We start from the raw sequence: 21,205 nt of genomic DNA on the forward strand, positions 1-21,205 counted from the left end.
TGGAAAGGACCTGGAAGCCCATCCCGTTCCACACCGGGCTGTTCCAAGCCCTGTCCAGCCTGGCCTTGGACACGCTCAGGGACAGCGCAAAACCCAGGGATGGATTTTACGTGGAAAATTGGAAGTTTACAAACAGATTCGCTCGCCTGCACGCTCTGGATGGTTCCACGCGTTACTTACCGGGAGTTTTCCGCGGTTTCGGCCGCCACCGTTCGGCGGGTGCCGGTGACCACCGAGCCACCGAGAAACGCGCAACACCCCCCGAAACACCCCCCGCCACCCGCGCGGCCCCATTCATTCCACACAGCCCAGAGCGGGGACGGGAGATCCCGCCCGCACCGCGGAACGCCGGGGCCGAGCCGGGAACCGGGGCCGGCGGCCGAGCCGGGGCGCTCCGCCCTCACCCGGTAACCGGGGCCGGGCACAACCGATAACCGGGACAAGACCCACCGGCGCGGTGGCGGGGCCGCCCAAGGTCAGCACGCGGCGGGAGCCCGCGCTCGGCGGCGCCGGGGCGGCTCCCGCGGCAGCGCCGGCGGCCCGGCGGGGCCTGGCGGGGCCTGCCCGCGCCGCTCCCACCCCCGGGCCTCACATGGCGGATTGCGACGGCTGTGGCGGGCGCTCCTGCGCGGTGCGGGTCGGGCTCCGGGCGGTGTCGCGGGCTCCGCGGGCGGCGCGGCGGCGGTCGGGCGGTGCCGGGAGGGCTCCGGGGGCTCCGGCGGCGGCTCCGGTGGCTCCGGGCGGGCTCGGGGCTCGGCGCGGCCTCGCTCCCACAATGCCCCGCGCGCGCTCGGCCCGTGGTGACGCAGCAAAATCCCCGCGCCCCGCGCGCGCCGCCTCCTCCCGCCGCCACCACCGCGCGTGCGCGGCCCCCCCCGGCGCGCGCCCCCGCCCCGCGCGCGCCCCCGCCCGCTGCCCTTCCAGCAGCTTCTGGACGCGCACGCGCAGTGCGGGCCGGTGACCGGGGGAGTGCGGAGCGGGGAGGAGACCCCCGGGACCCCCCCACTGTCCTTGTCCCGGTGCTCCCGGGGAGCAGAGCCCGGCCCCGCTCTCCCGTCAGGGAGGTGTGGGGTGAAAAGATCCCTCCTGAGCCTCCTTTTCTCCAGGCCCAGCCCTTTCCCAGCCCCCTCAGGACTTCTCCAGAGCCTTCTCCTGCTGCTCCAGCCCTTCCCCAGCTCCATTCCCATCTCCAGCCCCTCAATGTCCCTGTGGCCGTGGGGGCCCAGAGCTGCACCCAGCGCTGGAGGAGCCCCAGCAGTGCCAGCACAGGGGACAATCCCTGTCCCCATGGCTGGGACAGTCCAGGTGCCATCCTGGGCACACCTGGGCTCGTGGCCAGACGCTGGCACCGGCACGCCCAGGGCCTTTCCCAGCTTTCCAGCCCCTCTTCCCCCAACCTGGAGTGTTCCATGGGATCTGTCCTGTCCAGATGGCTCTGTGGAGCTTCCTGCCTTCCAGCAGATCAATATCCCACCCAAGCTGGTGTCATCCACAAACCAGGGCACCCTCGATCCCCCCACCAGATCACGGATAAAGGGCTGTCCCTCACACAGCCCCCACCTGGACACAGCCCAGCTCCCCACCACCCTGTGGGCCCAGCCACCAGCCAGGGTTGAACCTGAGGAGTTCACCTGTCCCAAAGACTTTACTGGAGTCCACAGCTTTTCCCTCATCCAGGATTCCCCATTCCTGCCTGCTGCAGGGAAGTGAGGAGCCCTCCCTGAAGGGAACCCTGAGGGGATGAAGGGGTGACCCTGAGCTGACCCGGGCTCGTGTCCAGCCAGGCTCTGGGACAGGAAGGAAAGGAGGGAACGGGCAGGTGATGTTCCAGGACGGGATATCGGCGCCGGGATCTTCCCGGGAGGAAGGCTCCACCCTGGGGCCACAACTCCCAGGGAAGGGCAGGCAGCAAAGCACCACAGAGCAGCGGTTTCACCAACAATAAGCCACAACTTTTATTAACCGATAGAAATAGTACAAATTTTAAATTTAGTTGTATTTTACTCTTCTCTGAAACACCAAAAAAGGCTCCTCCCTCCGGCGGCTACATCGTCAGCTCCTGTGGGGAGAACGGGAGTCAGGAGCCAGCCTGGAGCCGGCAGCTTTCCCCAGGGACCCCCCAAAGCTGCTGCCCCCCAACACTCACCATTATCGCGTTTACAATGTCGTTACTGTTGTTCTTGAGGGCTCGCACGGCCTTTGCTCGCGACACGTTCGCCTGCGACATCACCAGCTCGATGTCTTTCACCTCCACGCCGGTTTCGTCAACCTGAGGGAAAAACAGCCCAGGATTGGTGCCAGTTCCAGGCCTGGCACGGGCTGGGGTTGTCTGGATTGGGAGCCAGGCCAGGCATGCACTGTAAACACCCCCAGGGTAGAACCCTGTGCTCTCCCTTTACCCCCACAGCAGAAACACGGATGAAGGAGAGGAATCCGTGGATTAACCCAAACCCCACAGACAGGATGGGGAAGGCGTTACCTCCTCTTCCTCGCTCTCCTCCTGCACGGTGGGGGTCTGTGTGTTTTCCTGGATGTTGGAAACAGGTTCTCCTTGCACTTTGAACTTTTCGGCGGCCGCCAGCTGAGCCTGCTGGGACAGGTCTTCGATCTGCAGGAGGGAAGGAAAGGAGCGATGAGGCCAGTCCTGGGCAGTGCCAGCACATTCCCTGGCAGGAGCCACACAGTGCACAGGTGACAGGAAGGAGCCCTGGCACGGCGTCCTGCTGGCTCCAGGGTGGGCTCACCTTGGCCTCGCCAAACACGATGTAGGTGTCTGACGCCGGGCTCTTGTACACGTCTGGCTTTGTGATGACAAAGAGGATGTTCTTGGATTTCCGGATGGTGACTCTGGTGACTCCTGTCACCTGGCGAAGGCCCAGCTTGGACATTGCCTGAAAAACACGAGGGAAAGGTCAGCGAGGGAAGAGCAGCTCTGGAAACAGCCCAGATGTGCCCACTCCTCTCTCCAGAGTCCCAGATCCAACATTTGCTGCATGGATACAAATGGAAATGTGCATCTACTGCCATGGAGCAGCACTCCCGGGCTGTCAGCTGGAGGGAACACTCCAATCCCAGGACTGGTGAGATCCCCAGCGTCACTCTGAACCCTGGGGCTGTTCACCAGGGACAGGAGAAGCCTCACCTTCCGAGCTTTCTTCTCGCTCCGGCTCTGTTTTGCTTTGCTGACGGGTTCTTCATCTATTTCGGCTGCTGCCGCGAGCTGCAGGGAAGGAAAAGCAGAGGGATCCGTGACAATCCTGGAGTGACACTTCAGGGACTCTGATCCACCACGGATGGCGTGTGCCACCTGCCCTACCTGTGCCTGCTGTGTCGTGGCCTGTGTGGAGTCCTGCTCTTCGAGCTCTGGTACGGATTCATCGCTGTCGGACTCTGTGCCAGACCCTGCAGAGACACACACCCCTCACTCTTCCCACCTCCGGTAGATCAAGGGGACACAGCCTTTGTTGCTGGCTCCCAGTGCAGCCACCGGTCAACCCAGTTAGGTGGTGGATGGAGCATTCCCTGCACTCTGAATGCCATCAGGAGCTCTCACTGCACCCCAAGTGACATCAGCAGGGTGGCAGGAGTGGGTCCTCAGCCTCTCACTGTGGTGGGAGCCAGGTGCCAGAGTCCCACAAGTGCCCGGAGGCTCCAGAATGAATCCTGAGCCAGCTCCAGCCTGTGGCACCTGTGGCACCAGCTCGAGGAGGAGGTGGGTGTCACTCCCAGGGTGCTGAGGTGGCAGAAGCCCGGTGTGTCAGGGCCCATCTTGACTCCCCTCAAACACACAGCATGGAGACCCCACTCACCAAGCCCCCAGGGCCGCTGCACAACCATGGCTTCACTACAGGGATGATCTGGGATAACCCTGAACCCCCCTCAGGGAACAGCACCTCTGGGTGCCCAGAGGGCCACCAGCTGTAGCGTCACCACCACTTGTGACCCACGGCACCAACCACACCAGTTATGGAAGGAGAGCCAGGTGTCCCCAACCTTGGAGGCCGGAGGTCACCTGGAGGTGACTGTGATGCTCCCGTGCAGCCATTACCTGGATTCAGTCCCTCTTCCTGCTCTGGGAAGGGCCTCCATGCCCACGGCACACAGGAGCCCTGACAAAGCTCTCCGCAGGTGTCAGGGTGTTCCTGGGGTTCCCAACACTTCAGGCAGAGCGCGGGGACAGCCCAGTTTGTCACCAGCACTGCCCACGTCCCCCCTTGTGACACGGGGACACCACACACAGCAGGGACAGGCACGTGGCAGCTCCTCCGTGTGAAGCCAGCTCAGCTCGCAGTGCCCATGCCACAAACAAACCACACCGTGCTCCGTGCCCGAGGACACGCGTTAGTGACCGCCGGGACCGTGCCGAGCCCCGTCCCTCCCTGCGCCCCGGCTCACCGGCTGCTCGGCTCGGTCTATCCCCGCACGCCGGGGCCCCGGGCGGGGTTAGTATCCCGTGGGCAGCCAGTGACACTCCATGCACACGGCAAACCGCGGCCGCAAATACCCTTGTCATTCTTGAGGATGGGCTGTGGCGCCAGGGGGGCCGGGACCCCCGCGGGTGGAGAGAGCTCCAGCAGCACGGGCGGCTCGGGGGGGAGCAGAGGCGGCAGGTCCTCATCGTCAGCGCTGAGCGGGGCCTTCGAGGGAGCTTTGGGCTGGGGTGGGTAAGTGGCCGGCTTGGCCACCTTGTTATTGGTGGGGGGCTGCTGCTTCTTGGCAGGGGCAGAGCCGGGACGGCCGGTGTCTGCTTTTGCTGGGGTTGGGGGCTTTGGAGGGACACCAGAAACAGCTGTGGCCGGAGCTGTGGCTGGAGCTGCAGTGGCCTTGACAGGGCTCTTTGGAGGTGCCTTGGCCTCAGCAGGGCTTTTTGAGGGTCCTTTGGCTGCAGTGGGGGTGCCTGGAGGGGGAGTAGCTTTGACAGGGCTCTTTGGGGGTGCTTTGTCCTCAGCAGGGGTGGCTGGAGCTGGGGTGGCTTTGACAGGGCTCTTTGGGGGTGCTTTGTCCTCAGCATGGGTGGCTGGAGCTGGGGTGGCTTTGACAGGGCTCTTTGGGGGTGCTTTGGCCTCAGTAGGGGTGGCTGGAGCTGGGGTGGCTTTGACAGGGCTCTTTGGGGGTGCTTTGGCCTCAGTAGGGGTGGCTGGAGCTGGGGTGGCTTTGACAGGGCTCTTTGGGGGTGCTTTGGCCTCAGTGGAGGTGGCTGGAGCTGGGGTGCCTTTGACAGGGCTCTTTGGGGGTGCCTTGTCCTCAGTGGGGGTGGCTGGAGATGGGGCAGCTTTGACAGGGCTCTTTGGGGGTGCCTTGGCCTCAGCAGGACTTTTTGAGGGTCCTTTGGCTGCAGAAGGGGCAGCTGGGGTGCCTTTGACAGGGCTTTTTGGGGGTGTTTTGGCTGCTGGGGGGGCACTAGGAGATGGGGTGGCTGTAACAGGGCTCTTGGAAGGCACTTGGGTAGGAACCGGAGGTGTTTTGGCCTCTGCAGGGGCTGCTGGAGCTGGGGTGGCTTTGACAGGGCTCTTTGGGGGTGCTTTGGCCTCAGCTGCAGGGGTTGGGGTGGCTTTGCCAGGGCTCTTTGGGGGTGTTTTGGCTGCTGGAGGTGGGGTGGCTGTAATGGGGCTTTCTGGGGGTGCTTTGGCCTCAGCAGGGGCAGCTTTGACAGGGCTTTTTTGGGGTGCTTTGGCCTCAGCAGGGGCAGCTGAAGGTGCTGGAGCCACAGGAGCAGATGGGGCAGTGATGGGGCTGCCCTTGGGAGACTTTTTGGCTGCTCCAGGAGAAGCTGGAGTTGGGCTGGTTTTGACAGGGCTCTTTGGGGGTGCTTTGGCCTCAGTGGGGGTGGCTGAAGTTGGGGTGGCTTTGACAGGGCTTTTTGGGGGTGCCTTGTCCTCAGTGGGGGTGGCTGCACCTGTGGAAGCTTTGACAGGGCTCTTAGGGGGTGCCTTGTCCTCAGTGGGGGTGGCTGGAGTTAGGGTGGCTTTGACAGGGCTCTTAGGGGGTGTTTTGGCCTCAGTGGGGGTGGCTGGAGTTGGGGTGGCTTTGACAGGGCTCTTAGGGGGTGCCTTGTCCTCAGCAGGGGTAGATGGAGTTGGGGTGGCTTTGACAGGGCTCTTAGGGGGTGTTTTGGCTGCTGGTGGCACAGCTGGAGCTGCAGGAGTTGCGGTGGCAGGGGACAAGGGAGCAGCAACAGGGCTCTTGGGCGCAGTTTTGGCTGCAGGTGGGGTGGCTGGAGCTGCGGTGGGGAGAATTGGAGTGGCAGCAACAGAGCCCTTGGGAGCATCTTTGGCTGAGGGAGGGGCAGCTGGAGACGGTGGAGCTGCCATGGCCGGTGTGACAGGGACAGAGGGGGCAGCTGGGGCAGTGACCAGGCTCCCAGGAGCTGGTTTGGCCACAGGAGGGGTGGCTGGAGGTACCATGGCCGGTGTGACAGGAGGAGAGGGGGCAGTGACTGGGCTCCCAGGAGCTGGTTTGGCCACAGGAGGTGTGGCTGGAGCTGCCATGGCCGGTGTGACGGGGGCAGCTGGGGCAGTGACTGGGCTCCCAGGAGCTGGTTTGGCCACAGGAGGCATGGCTGGAGGTGCCATGGCCGGTGTGACGGGGGCAGCTGGGGCAGTGACCGGGCTCCCAGGAGCTGGTTTGGCCACAGGAGGCATGGCTGGAGGTGCCATGGCTGGTGTGACAGGAGGAGAGGGGGCAGTGACTGGGCTCCCAGGAGCTGGTTTGGCCACAGGAGGGGTGGCTGGAGCTGCCATGGCCGGTGTGACAGGGACAGAGGGGGCAGCTGGGGCAGTGACCAGGCTCCCAGGAGCTGGTTTGGCCACAGGAGGGGTGGCTGGAGCTGCCATGGCCAGTGTGACAGGGACAGAGGGGGCAGCTGGGGCAGTGACCAGGCTCCCAGGAGCTGGTTTGGCCACAGGAGGGATGGCCAGTGTGACAGGGGGACAGCTGGCAGAGGGGACAGCAGACACAGGAGCTGCTGCTGGGAACACGGGGCTCGCGAGAGGCCCTGGGACAGAGCTGGCAGCTCCCAGTGCAGGTGTGGACAGGGCAGGAACCACCGGAGCTGCTGCAGCCACAGGTGCAGCCCGAGGGGCCGGGCTCCCAGGAGGGGTCCTGGCTACCGAGGGAGGGACTGGGTGTCCCACAGATGGGACCACCGGGGCAGGGCCCACGGGACAGGCCCTGGCAACAGAAGGAGCAACTGGGACCAGTGGTGAGACTGGGGCACCAGGGGCTGGGCCTGGTGGGGCAGCAGCAGGATGCCCAGGGGACACCCCAGCTGGCAGCAGAGGGATAGGGGGTGACAAGGGAGCTTTGGGAGCAGCCAGGAAGACAGGGGGAGAGATGGCACCAACCAGGGCTGGAGCTGGAGCTCGGGGAGAGGCTGGAACAGAAGCCAGCGGGGTGGAAGCAGGAATTCCAGGAGACACCGGGACTGTGGGAAGTGATCCCGGACTCTGAGGACACACTGCCACAGTGGGAGCAGGCAGCAAAGTGGGAGACACTGGTGGGGGAGATGCCAGAAGGGGACGGGATGGGGGAGGCAGGAGAGGAGCTGGGGCTGCTCCAGAGGCTGGGAAAGGCGTTGGGGCTGCTCCAGAGGCAGGGAGTGAGGCCAGAGGTGCAGCTCCCACAGAGGCAGCAGCAGGAACAGTTTTCATGGGAGAGGCGAGAGCAGCTGGGAGAGAACTGGGGCTCACTGCAGGGGCAAGAGGGGCCACTGTCACTGCAGCAGAAGCAGCAGCCAGGCCAGGTGACACTGGAGCTGGGAATCCTGGAGAAGCCGGGCTAACCGGGGCAGGCCCTGGAGATCCTGGGGCTGCAAAACCCACAGGGGCCTGTGGAGCTGCAGGAGGGGCAGTGGTGACTGGGCCTAGCAGGGCCGGGGCAGGGGGCTGGGGAGGCACGGAGAACACAGGGATGGCTGCAGCCGGGACCACAGGGGGGGACACGGGGCCAGGGGGGCCCGGCAGAGCCGTGGCAGCGCTGGGAGGCTGCGCTGGGAGAGCCTGGGTGGATGGAGATGGAGTCAGAGGTGGGGAATGAGCAGCATGAAGAACAGCTGAAGGAAAGAAACAGAGTGAGCCATGAGAGGAGGGAGGGAGAAAAGGAAAGACAGGGAGGGGGCAGGTGGCCAGCCCTGGCCTTCCTCTGGCCTCTGTGCCTGGCTTCTGGCCCAGCAGGCACTGCCTGGCCTGCCACGGTCAGCACGGAGCAGGATGTTCATCCCCTTCTAGAACACAGCACCGATTTTCCCAAGAGCCTTGGAATGGCAGGAGGCACACCCTGAACCACCAGGAAGCTCCAGCAGGCCAGGGATGCAAAGATCCAGCTCTGGCACTGGCTCTGCCCTACCAAAGGGGCTGTCACAACCTCTGTGGAGCCCCAGAGCTGCTGGGAGCGTGGGGGAACAAAGACCCACCTGGTTAGAGGAAAGGAAAGTCAAATATAATCCGTGGAATTACTCCTGGAGTGCCCTGGGAGCCCCCTCCCTCAAGCCATGGGTGACATGGGCAGGTGCCCTGAGGGCACAACAACCTGGGGGTGGTGGGGCCAGGCCCCCCAGTTCCTTGGAAGCTGTTAGGGTTAATGGAACTGCAACCCCCATAATGGCACACGCTGGTTAATGCGGCACACGAGGGGTTACAGGAGGGTCCCGAGTACCTGGAGCAGGGGTGGGAGCAGGAACGGGGGCAGCTGGAGCTGAACAGGGAGAACAACAGTTTATTAAGGCAAGTCCTGCCGATTTCCAGCTCCCTAGCCAGGTCCAAGAGAGCCTGGAGAGAGCCTGGCCATTCCCAACGCCAGCTGGTGATCCAAGGGCACCGCTCAGGCAACAGGCCATGACAGGGCTGAGCTTCCAGCTCCTGAGCCAGAGCTGAGAGCCTGGAGAGAGCCCTGACATTCCTAACGAAATTCCCAATGCCAGCCAGCAATCTTTAGAGAAGAGGCCATGAGAGGGCTGAGCTCCCAGCTCCTGAGCCAGAGCTGAGAGCCTGGAGAGAGCCCTGACATTCCCAACGAAATTCCCAGCACCCACTGGAGATCCAAGGGCACCACCGAGGGAAGAGCCCACAAGAGCTGGGGAGGGCAGTGCTGGTCCAACCGGTGCTGCCGGCTGGGAGAGCAGAGCCGGCCCAGCCACGGTGCCGCCCTTCAGCAGCGCGTCCTGGCACAGCACCGGGAGCTCAAAGCCAGCCCCATTCCATGGATCCTGTCCCTGCCACGTGCTGTGGGATCAGGGTCACAGTTGTGTCCTGCCACCCAGCGTGACACGTGCATGGAAACCAGGGAATGACATCCCTGCTCCAGGAATGGGGTCCTGAAGATGCTTCTACTGCCCTGTTTTACCCCAAACCACGGGACTGTGGGAGGCCTGGAGCTGGACATCAGTGCCAGCGGGTGCCAGGACACTTCCTGCCCCAGGGAATGTCCTGGTGCCTCCAAAAGGAGCAACAAGTCCTGCCAAGGGCTGTGCTGGGCCCGTCACAGAACAGGCTGTGCAGAGCCACCCTCTCCAGAACAATCCTTTATCCCTGCCTGCTCTCCCTGTTCCTTCGCCAGCTCCACTGGCACTGCTTGAGCACATTCCTGATAAACACAATCATTCCTGCTCGTCGCTTCTCCCCACAGCCCCACCTTTCCTTGGTCCCTTTCTTAAACAACACCAAGACAAAATATTCCCTAAAACCACGGGATTTTTAACGGATGCTCAAAGCACCTGGGTGGCAGAGCCTGCCCAGAGCCCCTCTGGATCAGATGCACCAGTCCCATCTCCAGGGTTTTTCCAGGGACTTGCTGACCTCCATGGAACAAGATGAAAATCCAAGGAGTTGCCTGAGGAATCCCATGACACCATCAGAGACTTGAGCACAGCACAACTTTGGGAGTTGTCAGTTGAGAGGGACAGAAGAGCCATTCCAGGGAGGGGGGAGGCCCCAAAAAGGAATTCCAGCTACGCCGAGAGGGATAAGGAGCTCAGCAGCTCCCTGGGAATCATCGGTGCAGCTGTCACAGCAACAGCCATCACTCAGCTTCCTCCTTGTGTCCCTTGTCACCAACCCTCATGGTCCCCCAATGGGACAGTGCCCAAATTCAATGGGAGACCCCCAAATCCAACAGGGCAGACCCCCAAAATTCAATGAAAGACCCTCAAATCCAAAAGGACAGACCCCAAATCCAATGGGAGACCCCCAAATCCAACGGGGAAGACCCCCAAAATTCAATGAAAGACCCTCAAATCCAAAAGGACAGACCCCAAATCCAATGGGAGACCCCCAAATCCAACAGGGCAGACCCCCAAAATTCAATGAAAGACCCTCAAATCCAAAAGGACAGACCCCAAATCTGAAAGGACAGACCCCAAATCTGAAAGGACAGACCCCCAAAATTCAATGAAAGACCCTCAAATCCAAAAGGACAGACACCAAATCCAACAGGGAAGACCCCCAAATCCAAAAGGACAAACACCAAATCCAACAGGGCAGACCCCCAAAATTCAGTGAGAGACCCCCAAATCCAACGGGGCAGACACTCAAATCCAGTGGAGGAGACCCTCAAAAACAACGGCAAATCACCAAATCCACGGCAATACCCCCAACTTCAATTGGGGAGAACCCCAAATCCAACAGGAGAGCCCTGGTCACCCTCGTGCCCTGAACGGCCCCCTCAGATGGGGTAACAACACCCAGTCATGGAGCAGATCCAAATTCCAACGGGAAACCGCCGAATCCAGCAGGAAAATCCCCCAAATCCAATGGGACAGGCCCCTAAATCCAACAGCCCGGCCTGGCCACAGCCGCTTCCCTCCCACTGCCCCCCGTAACCGGGGACTACCCAAAGCAGGCTCCGAGCCATCCCCGGGACTCCGGGACACGAGGGGTCCCCGCTCCCGTGACTCCGGTCACGTTCCCTGCGGGATAATCCGCGTGTTTTGGGTGGGAAACCACAGAACCGGCCCGGTTTGTTTTGGCCACAGCACGAGGACACGGACCCCCCAAAACCACCGCGGAGGAGGTGACAAGACTCGAGCAGGGGTCACACAACCCCCGCCGCCACCGGGAGAGCCCCGGCCCACCCTCTCCGGGACGCGGCAGCCGCCCGCTCCCTGCCGCAGACCCCGTAGGGCGGGGGGATCCCGGGAATCACCCCCAAAACCGCCCAGGAGCACCCCCCGGCCTCACCTGTCTCCGCCTGCGGCTGCGGCAGCTCCTGCTCCGTGGCCGGGACGGTTTCTGTGGCTTCGCCGGGCATTTCTACGGGAATGGACAAACCGACAGGCCCGGGCTCGCCGGGGCTCCTGGACAGCCCGGGGGCGACCACCGCTAACTCGTCCTTCCCACCCCGCTCGGACACCGCGCGCCTCCCACGCCCGGGAAAATCTACCAAGACAACTCGACCGAACGGCAGAGCCCGAGCCCGGTCCTGGGCCTAGGCCGCCTCCTCCCCCCCACCCCCCTCCGGTGCGCGGGGCCGCCCCCTCTGCCCTGCCCGGCGCGCCCACGACCCCATCGATGGCCTCAACCGGGTCCTTCCGGCCACCCGCTCGTCCCGCTAGCGGCGAGCGGTGCCCTAAGCGGCTGATGGCGGCGGATGGCGGCGGATAGTGGCGCGGGACTCACTGTGCGGGGAGCGGGGTCCAAGATGGCGGCGGAAAGAGACCGAGAGGGCAGCGCGACTTCCGGGAGCACGGGACTTCCGGGGCAGGGGGAGACCCCGGCAACACGGTCCGGCCCGGCCGCCACGGCCGCGCTCCGGCGTTCCGGGCTCTGTTCGGGCCCCACGGCGGGTGCGGGGAGCCCCCCGGGTGGGCGTTGGGATCCCCCGGGGTGGGGTGGGACCCCCGTGAGAACGTGGCGAGGAGCCCTCCGGGTGAGGGGTCAGGTGCTGTGAATGTGGGGACCGGTTTCAGCAGGTGGGGCAGGGATTCCTGGGGCTGGCAGGGGCTCTGAAGGCAGGGGTCAGGGCAGGGTCAGGACAGGGGTCCAGGCAGGGTCAGGGGGTCAGGGCAGGGTGTCCAGGCAGGGTTAGGGGGTCAGGGCAGGGTGTCCAGGCAGGGTCAGGGGATCAGGGCAGGGGGTCCAGGCAGGGTCAGGGGGTCAGGGCAGGGTGTCCAGGCAGGGTCAGGGGGTCAGGGCAGGGGGTCCAGGCAGGGTCAGGGGGTCAGGGCAGGGTGTCCAGGCAGGGTTAGGGGGTCAGGGCAGGGTGTCCAGGCAGGATCAGGGGGTCAGGGCAGGGGTCCAAGCAGGGTTAGGGGGCCCAGGCAGGGTTAGTGGGTCATGACAGTGTCCAGGGCAGTGACCCCACACCACAGAGCAAGGACCCCTTTCCCCAGCTCCTCCCCACAGGGAGGGGACCCTCACCCCCCTCAGCCCATCCCGGTCACAGCACACGGGTGACCAGAAACATTTAATGGTATTTGCGTAGAAAACAGTACAAAAAGTACAAAAACTGGGGAAGGGGCAGGGAGGCCGTGAGGTTTGGCTGCTCCGAGGCACCGGGATCCCCATGGCCAGCAGAGGTGACAATGACAAGACGTGACACTGGCAGTGGATCCCTCAGCGTCAAGGCCTCAGAAATCTCCTTGCAGATCTGAAAAGAGGAGAAATGGGAAGTTTTTTTCCAGACAAAGGAAAGCTGTCACAGCAACAGCCATCACTCAGCTCCCTCCTTGTGTCCCCTCTCTGTCACCAACCCTCGTGGTCCCAGATGCAGTGGGACAGACCCCAAATGCAATGGGAGACTCCCAAATCCAACCCAAAATTCAATGAAAGACCCCCAAATCCAAAAGGACAGACCCCAAATCCAATGGGAGACCCCCAAATCCAACAGGGGACCCCTAAATCCGTTATCAGAGCCAGAAGGCCCCACTTGGGGTCCGTTCTGGGGACACCCACCGCTCCGACGGATCCGCTCTCCCCGCCGGGCGCTTTCCATCCCCTCCACGAACTGCTCGAAGACCCTCACGTAAGGGGCCAGGCTTGTCTTCCTATAGTCTGGAGGATTTGGGGAGTGGGCAGGAGCAGGAGTGGGTGCTGGGGACCCCAAAACTCCAACCCTGAGCTCAAGACCCCAACCCTGACACCCCAAACCCTGATCCTAACCCCCCAAACCCAAACCCTAAACCCCAAAACCACAGCCTTGAACCCCAAACCCTGGCCCTGACCCCAAACCCCATCCCTGACCCCAAACCCCATCCCTGACCCCCAAACCCCATCCCTGATCCCCTGAACCCCATCTCTGACCCCAAACCCCATCTATTTACCCCAAACCCCATCCCTGACCCCAAACCCTATTCCTGACCCCAAACCCCATCCCTTTACCCCAAACCCCATCCCTGATCCCAAACCCTATCCCTGACCCCAAACCCCATCCCTTTACCCCAAACCCCACCCCTATACCCCAAACCCCATCCCTGACCCCAAACCCCACCCCTATACCCCAAAGCCCCATCCCTGACCCCAAACCCCATCCCTTTACCCCAAACCCCACCCCTATACCCCAAACCCTATCCCTGACCCCAAACCCCATCCCTGACCCCAAACCCTATCCCTGACCCCAAACCCTATCCCTGACCCCCAAACCCCATCCCTGACCCCAAACCCTATCCCTGACCCCAAACCCCATCCCTTTACCCCAAACCCCACCCCTATACCCCAAACCCCATCCCTGACCCCAAACCCCACCCCTATACCCCAAACCCCATTCCTGACCCCAAACCCCATCCCGGACCCCCAAACCCCATCCCTTTACCCCAAACCCCATCCCTGACCCCAAACCCCATCCCTTTACCCCAAACCCCATCCCTGACCCCAAACCCCATCCCTGACCCCAAACCCCATCCCTTTACCCCAAACCCCATCCCTTTACCCCAAACCCCATCCCTGACCCCAAACCCCATCCCTTTACCCCAAACCCCATTCCTGACCCCAAACCCCATCCCGGACCCCCAAACCCCATCCCTTTACCCCAAACCCCATCCCTGACCCCAAACCCCATCCCTTTACCCCAAACCCCATCCCTGACCCCAAACCCCTGCCCCTCTCACCCCTTGCTCGGCGTTTCGGCTCCGTCTCCCCGACCTCCTCCTGCTCCCCGTCGCTGCCGGCCGTGTCCAGCTCCTGGCACAGGGATCTGCCGGACAAACGGGATGAGCTGGGGGGGCTCTGGCACCACCAGGACCCCCCCCCAGTGCTGCCAGCTCACGTACGTGATGGTGGGGACGGCAAACGGGTCAAACTGGTCCAGACTCTGCAGGTCCAGCGGCACCGAAATGCGGCCTGCGACAGAGCGGGGTCACTGCCCAGCCTGGGCCCTTTTGCCTTTCACATTTTTCAGATTCTGCCCTCAGTTTTGGCTTTCATATTTTCCAGATTTTGCCCTCAGTTCTGCCTTTCACATTTTCCAGATTCTGTCCTCAGTTTTGGCTTTCATATTTTCCAGATTCTGCCCTCAGTTCTGCCTTTCACATTTTCCAGATTCTGTCCTCAGTTTTGGCTTTCATATTTTCCAGATTCTGCCCTCACTTCTGGCTTTAATATTTTCTGGATTTTGCCCTCAGTTTTTGCTTTCATATTTTCCAGATTTTGCTGTTTTGACTTTTATATTTTCCAGATTCTGCCCTCAGTTTTGGCTTTCATTTTCCAGATTCTGCCCTGTTTTGGCTTTTATATTTTCCAGATTCTGCCCTGTTTTGGCTTTCATATTTTCCAGATTCTGCCCTCAGTTTTGCCTTTCACATTTTCCAGATTTTGCCATTTTGACTTTTATATTTTCCAGATTCTGCCCTCAGTTTTGGCTTTTATATTTTCCAGATTTTGCCCTCAGTTTTGCCTTTCATTTTCCAGATTCTGCCCTGTTTTGGCTTTTATATTTCCCAGATTTTGCCCTCAGTTTTGGCTTTCACATTTTCCAGATTCTGCCTGCATTGGTGCTGACACTTCCCACAGAGTGTCAGTGAATTCCCCTCACAGCTCAGACACACCAATCCTTTTCCAGCCCCAGAGCCAAGGGCACCGCTGCAGTTTCAGCCCCAAAAAGTGGAATTGAGGAGAGCAAACTGTGAGGATGGGACTCCAAAACCTAAAGCTGCAATCACACAATTCACCCCAACACGCAAATGCAATTTTGAATTTGGAAACGCACCGAAACTTATCAAAGTGTGAAAACTCCGGGCTCACTCTTGCACTGCCCAAGGTGCGTCCTTTGACGGCCCTTTTTAACAAATCCCTACTTTATTCCAGGAGCCTCTCCAGGCACCCACCCCACACTCACCTGTTTTGGGGTGGACGCTGAAGGGGCTCTTGAGGAGGTGGCCGAGGCCTTTGCTGACGTTGATGTCGAGGCGGGGGAAGCAGAATTGCAGCATCACCTCCCAGTCGGCGTAGCTGGGCCCCAGGGCCGCGGCCCGGCCGCCCCGCAGCCGCTCCAGCCGGGCCCGCAGCAGCTCCCAGCGCTGCACAGAGTCCTTCTTCTTGGGGAACTCGGCCTGCAGCGGCTCCCGGTGCTGTGCTGGGGAGGGTCAAGGCTCATCCCGGACTCTTCCCCGTGTTTTATTGTTCCAGGACCTCATTTAGCCTTTCCAGGATCCCATTTACTCTTCCAAGACCCCATTTACCCTTCCAGGATCCCATTTACCCTTCCAGGATCCCATTTACCCTTCCAGGATCCCATTTACTCTTCCAAGATCCCATTTACCCTTCCAGGATCCCATTTACCCTTCCAAGATCCCATTTACCCTTCCAAGATCCCATTTACCCTTCCAGGATCCCATTTACTCTTCCAAGATCCCATTTACCCTTCCAGGATCCCATTTACCCTTCCAGGACCCCATTGACCCTTTCCAGGACCCCATTTATGCTGACAAGCCTCTTTACTTGTCCAGGACCTCATTTACACCTCAGGACCCCACTGACCCCATGTTTTAATCCCATTTTAACCCCATGTTTTAATTTTAACCCCACGTTTTAACCCCATTTTAACCCTGTATTTTAATTTTAACCCCATGTTTTAATCCCATGCTTTATTTTTAATTCCATGTTTTAATTTTAACCCCATGTTTTAATTTTAACCCCATTTTAACCCTGTGTTTTAATCCCATTTAACCCCATGTTTTAACCCCATGTTTTAATTTTAACCCCATTTTAACCCAGTTTTAACCCCATGTTTTAAGCCCATTTTAACCCCGTATTTTAATTTTAACTCCATGTTTTAACCCCATGTTTTATTTTTAATTCCATATTTTAATTTTAACCCCATGTTTTAACCCCATTTTAACCCCATGTTTTAATTTTAACCCCATTTTAACCCCATGTTTTACTTTATGTTTTAACCCCATATTTTACTTTGTTTTAACCCCATTTAACCCCATGTTTTACTTCATGTTTCAACCCCATTTAACCCCATGTTTTAACCCCGTGTTAACCCCATGTTTAACCCCATTTTAACCCCATGTTTTACTTTATGTTTTAACCCCATTTAACCCCATGTTTTAACCCCATTTTAACCCCATGTTTTAATTTTAACCCCATGTTTAACCCCATTTTAACCCCATGTTTTAACCCCATGTTTTAACACCATTGGTGAATAATAATAATGATAATTAATAATAATTAATTAATGATAATTAATAACGGGGTGAATATTTTCACCCCATTTTAACCCCTTGTGTGCCCTCCCTCCCTCCCCAGCTCCGGGAAGGAAGGATATCCTCCGGGATGAGTGCCAGCACCTTGTCCCATTTCTCGGGGCTGCCCAGGATGTCCTGCCCCAGCAGCGCGTACTCCTCGAAGTATTTCTCCACCACGCCAACCGAGCGCCTGCGGGGAGCAGGGTGGGCTCAGCGCCCGCCGGTGCCCACCGGGATGGGCACAAGGGTCCTCACCCACCTGATGAAGGGGTGGATGGGGTGGGAGAGGTTCACCTTCTTCACGGTGTCTGCACCGCCCTGGGGGATAGTGGTGGTCAGTCTGGGGGGGTGGGGAGGGGTGCTTGGTGCTCTAAACACACCTACTTCAGGGTTAGGAGTGCCCAGACCCCCCAAAAACCCACCTACTCCAGGGTGAAGAGTGCCCAGACCCCCAAAAACCCACCTACTCCAGGGTGAAGAGTGCTCAGACCCCCAAAAACCCACCTACTCCAGGGTCAGGGGTGCCCAGACCCCCAAAAACCCACCTACTCCAGGGTCAGGAGTACCCAGACCCCCAAAAACCCACCTACTCCAGGGTGAAGAGTGCCCAGACCCCCCAAAACCCACCTACTCCAGGGTTAGGAGTGCCCAGACCCCCCAAAACCCACCTACTCCAGGGTTAGGAGTGCCCAGACCCCCCAAAACCCACCTACTCCAGGGTCAGGAGTGCCCAGACCCCCCAAAACCCACCTACTCCAGGGTTAGGAGTGCCCAGACCCCCCAAAACCCACCTACTCCAGGGTCAGGAGTGCCCAGACCCCCAAAAACCCACCTACTCCAGGGTTAGGAGTGCCCAGACCCCCAAAAACCCACCTACTCCAGGGTGAAGAGTGCCCAGACCCCCAAAAACCCACCTACTCCAGGGTCAGGAGTGCCCAGACCCCCCAAAACCCACCTACTCCAGGGTTAGGAGAGCCCAGACCCCCCAAAACCCACCTACTCCAGGGTGAAGAGTGCCCAGACCCCCCAAAACCCACCTACTCCAGGGTTAGGAGTGCCCAGACCCCCAAAAACCCACCTACTCCAGGGTTAGGAGTGCCCAGACCCCCAAAAACCCACCTACTCCAGGGTGAAGAGTGCCCAAAGTCCCATAAACCCACCTTTATCAAGGTGCTGGGGGTGCCCAAAGCCCCATAAACCCACCCTCAGCAGTGTCATAGAGTGCCCAGACCCCACAAAACCACCTACTCCAGGGTGAAGAGTGCCCAAAGCCCCTTAAACCTATCTACTCCAGGGTCAGGAGTGCTCAGACCCCCACAAAACCACTTTTATCAGGGGCAGGGGGTGCCCAAAGCCCCTTAAACCCACCTACTCCAGGGGCAGGGAGTGCCCAGACCTCTACAAACCCACTCTCATCAGGGTCAGGAGTGCCCAAAGACCCACAAATCCACCCTCACCAGGGTGAGGGAGTGCCCAGACCCCCCTAAATCCACCTACTCCAGGGTCAGGAGTGCCCAGACCACCATAATCCCACCCTCAGCAGTGCCACAGGGTGCCCAGACCCCCACAAAATCACTTTTATCAGGGTGAGGGTGTGCTTGGCCCCCTAAACCCACCTCCTCCAGGGTCAGGAGGTGCCCAGACCCCCACAAACCCACCTACTCCAGGGTCAGGAGTGCCCAAATTCCCATAAACCCACCTTTATCAGGGTGTGGGGGGTGCCCAAAGCCCCCTAAACCCACGTACTCCAGGGTCAGGAGTGCCCAGACCACCATAATCCCACCCTCAGCAGTGCCACAGGGTGCCCAGACCCCCACAAAATCACTTTTATCAGGGTGAGGGTGTGCTTGGCCCCCTAAACCCACCTCCTCCAGGCTCAGGAGTGCCCAAAGCTCCGTAAACCCACTTTTCCACAGGGTCAGGGGTGGGCAGGGGGCTCCTGGCCCACCTTGCACCCACCTTCACCAGGCTCAGGTACTCCACAGCAGCCGCCCGCAGTGCCGGGGACCATTTCCTCACCGCATCGTCGCACACCCAGCAGTGCACACCCCTCCGGCCCGAGTACACCCACAGGCGGTGCCGCACGCCCAGGTCCTCTGCGGGGGGCACAGATGGGTTTTGGGGGGCACAGGGGCCATATGGGGACAGGCTGTGGCCACCACCCAAAGCTGACAGTGCCACAAATCTGCCTGTCCGGGGTCTGGGCATCGCCGTGGGGCCGAGCGTGTCTCGTCTCACCCACGAGCGCGCGGTCAATGATGCGGACGGCGATGGTCATCAGCGTCCAGCACTTGGAGCAGATATCGGCCGAGCTGGGGGCAGAGTGAGGGGGGTCAGGTGGACACCCCACATCCCCAAACCTCCCTCCCAGCCCAGAGCCCCCCCGGGAACCTGCAGCACGTCCGGACGTCATCGTAATCCGTCATGTCGATGTCAAAGACCAGCTCCTTCTCCTGCGGCTGGAAGGCTCCCAGGTGCACCGTGTTGTGCTGGTTGGGCTGCACGAGGGATGGGACGGGCTCAGTGTGGCCAGGGACCCCTGCGGACCCCCGGTCACGGTGGTCGGGACTCACCCGGTGGGAATAGACGGCCCCGATGTCGATCTTGTAGGGGTTGATCTTCTGCAGCTCCCGCTCCAGCTCCTGGGGGCTGCCGAAGGACTGGAACCGCAGGTACACATCATCCCGCAGCGTGAAGGAGAATTCCCGCAGCTGGAAGTAGTTCTTCACCACTGCAGGGAGTCGGGGAATGCGGGGGGATCAATGCCTAATCCCCCCTAATCCCCCCATTACAGTCACCCCCAGGCTCCGCTTCCCTGCTCCTCCCGGTGTCCCGGTCAGAGCATCCACCCACCGCCGGCCCCGGTACCCCAGCGTGCGACGGGACACGGGATCGCGGTGTTCCCGCCCGGTATCGCCACCCCCGCCCGGTATCGATACCCCCCGCCCGGTATCGATACCCCCCGCCCGGTATCGCCACCCCCGCCCGGTATCGATACCCCCCGCCCGGTATCGATGCCCCCCGCCCGGTATCGATACCCCCCGCCCGGTACCGATACCCCCCGCCCGGTATCGATACCCCCCGCCCGGTATCGCCACCCCCGCCCGGTATCGATGCCCCCCGCCCGGTATCGATGCCCCCCGCCCGGTATCGATACCCCCCGCCCGGTACCGATACCCCCCGCCCGGTACCGATACCCCCCGCCCGGTATCGATACCCCCCGCCCGGTATCGATACCCCCCGCCCGGTATCGCCACCCCCGCCCGGTATCAATGCCCCCCGCCCGGTATCGATACCCCCCGCCCGGTATCGATGCCCCCCGCCCGGTATCAATGCCCCCCGCCCGGTACCGATACCCCCCGCCCGGTACCGATGCCCCCCGTCCGGTATCGCCACCCCCGCCCGGTATCGATACCCCCCGCCCGGTACCGATGCCCCCCGTCCGGTATCGATGCCCCCCGCCCGGTACCGATACCCCCCGCCCGGTATCGATACCTCCCGCCCGGTACCGATGCCCCCCGCCCGGTATCGATACCCCCCGCCCGGTACCGCCGCCCCCGACGGCTCCCCCAGCCACTATCGGTGCCTCTCCTCCAGTATCGTGACCCGGACGGTTCTCCCGGCCCGGTATCGTTGTCCCCGATGGTGTCCCCGGCTACACCCCGGGCCCGGTATCGGTGCCCCAGTTCGGTATCGATGCCCCCATCCGATATCACGGTCCCCGGCTACACCCCCGGCCCGTATCGATGCCCCCGCCCGGTACCGCTTCCCCGCCCGGTACCGCTTCCCCGCCCGGTACCGCTTCCCCGCCCGGTACCGCTTCCCCGCTCACCGCCGCCGTAGCTGAGCCAGCGGCCGTAGGGGCCGTGCGGGAAGAGCCGCCGGTAGAAGACCGGGAGCAGCTCGGGCAGCGCCGCCGGCTCGAACCGCGCCATGGCGGGAGCGGAGCGGCGGGAGGCGGCGGGAAGCGGCGGGAGGCGGCGGAGGCGGCCCGGGGGCCGTCGGGAGATGTAGTCCGGCCCCGGGGCACGGGGCACGGGGGGCACCGGGGGACGGGGATGCGCCGCTCCCGGGGAGTGGGAGGAGAGCGAAGCACCGCAGCGGTCCCGGGAAGGAGGGGAGGGGATGCCCCGGGGTCCGCAAGGTCCCGGGTCTGGGGTCGTGGGGTGGTCCTGGAGCGCGGAGATCCGAGGGGTCCCGGGACCGGGGAGGTCCCTGGATGCGGGAGGGTGGCGGGGTGCTGAGGCCCGGGGATGTGCCGGGATCCGAGGGGGTCCCGAGGCGGGTGGGAGCCGGGGCGCTGAGGTTAGGGGGGATTTCGGGGTCCTGCAGTGTCCCGGGCGGGTGGGTCCGGGAGCGCTGAGGTCCCGGGATGTCCCGGTGTCCGGGGGTGTCCCGAGATCCGGAGAGGTCCGGGGGCACGGGTGTCCAGGGGGTGTCCCGGGGTCCAAGGGGGTCCCAGAAGGGGCTGTCAGGGATTGTCCCGGGGTCCGGGTGGGTCTCTGGACGCGCGGTCCTGGTTGTCCCGGGGTCCGGTAGACCCTGGGCTGCTGAGGTCCGGGGGGATGCCGGGTTCCGGGGTGGACCCAG

General features: G+C 61.7%; 2 protein-coding genes across 5 annotated transcripts; both read right to left on the reverse strand.

Annotated features, from left to right (window-relative positions):
- Positions 1-1,930: 1,930 nt before the first annotated feature.
- Positions 1,931-11,720, reverse strand: NACA (nascent polypeptide associated complex subunit alpha). 4 transcript variants are annotated; one of them, XM_086870209.1, is made up of 11 exons: positions 11,610-11,663; positions 11,172-11,243; positions 6,606-8,050; positions 5,298-6,520; positions 4,505-5,237; positions 3,317-3,402; positions 3,143-3,220; positions 2,745-2,891; positions 2,480-2,608; positions 2,147-2,269; positions 1,931-2,059 (listed from the first exon to the last, which is right to left on the reverse strand). In XM_086870209.1, exons 4-11 carry the CDS (start codon positions 6,486-6,488, stop codon positions 2,045-2,047), a joined length of 2,502 nt encoding a protein of 833 aa, XP_086726335.1. In that variant the 5' UTR covers positions 6,489-6,520; positions 6,606-8,050; positions 11,172-11,243; positions 11,610-11,663; the 3' UTR covers positions 1,931-2,044. The 4 variants fall into 4 exon arrangements, with proteins under 4 accessions (XP_086726335.1, XP_086726334.1, XP_086726333.1 ...); XM_086870208.1 differs by having other exon boundaries at positions 4,505-6,475; positions 6,561-8,050; positions 11,610-11,670; XM_086870207.1 differs by having other exon boundaries at positions 4,505-8,050; positions 11,610-11,675.
- Positions 11,721-12,383: 663 nt separating this feature from the next.
- PRIM1 (DNA primase subunit 1) lies at positions 12,384-20,577 on the reverse strand. Its single transcript, XM_086870325.1, has 12 exons — positions 20,448-20,577; positions 19,189-19,346; positions 19,007-19,113; positions 18,854-18,927; positions 18,575-18,711; positions 16,875-16,933; positions 16,695-16,805; positions 15,262-15,494; positions 14,198-14,267; positions 14,036-14,121; positions 12,885-12,983; positions 12,384-12,579 (listed from the first exon to the last, which is right to left on the reverse strand). The coding sequence occupies exons 1-12, from the start codon at positions 20,548-20,550 to the stop codon at positions 12,560-12,562; spliced, it is 1,257 nt and encodes a 418-aa protein (XP_086726451.1). The 5' UTR covers positions 20,551-20,577; the 3' UTR covers positions 12,384-12,559.
- Positions 20,578-21,205: the final 628 nt, after the last annotated feature.

The sequence above is a fragment of the Cyanistes caeruleus genome, chromosome 32, assembly GCF_971803275.1.
Source record: "Cyanistes caeruleus chromosome 32, bCyaCae1.hap1.1, whole genome shotgun sequence".
Lineage (NCBI taxonomy): Eukaryota > Metazoa > Chordata > Aves > Passeriformes > Paridae > Cyanistes > Cyanistes caeruleus.

Coding starts and splice junctions, on each gene's coding strand:
- NACA (XM_086870207.1), bottom strand. CDS start 11,241: ATGCCCGGCGAAGCCACAGAAACCGTCCCGGCCACGGAGCAGGAGCTG. Junction 8,051..11,171: donor GCAGCCGCAGGCGGAGACAG/GTGAGGCCGGGG, acceptor TCTTTCCTTCAG/CTGTTCTTCATGCTGCTCAT. Junction 3,403..4,504: donor CATCCTCAAGAATGACAAGG/GTATTTGCGGCC, acceptor GTGTCTCTGCAG/GGTCTGGCACAGAGTCCGAC.
- PRIM1 (XM_086870325.1), bottom strand. CDS start 20,550: ATGGCGCGGTTCGAGCCGGCGGCGCTGCCCGAGCTGCTCCCGGTCTTC. Junction 18,712..18,853: donor CATTGACCGCGCGCTCGTGG/GTGAGACGAGAC, acceptor TGCCCCCCGCAG/AGGACCTGGGCGTGCGGCAC. Junction 15,495..16,694: donor CTGGCACTCATCCCGGAGGA/TATCCTTCCTTC, acceptor CTCCCCAGCACA/GCACCGGGAGCCGCTGCAGG.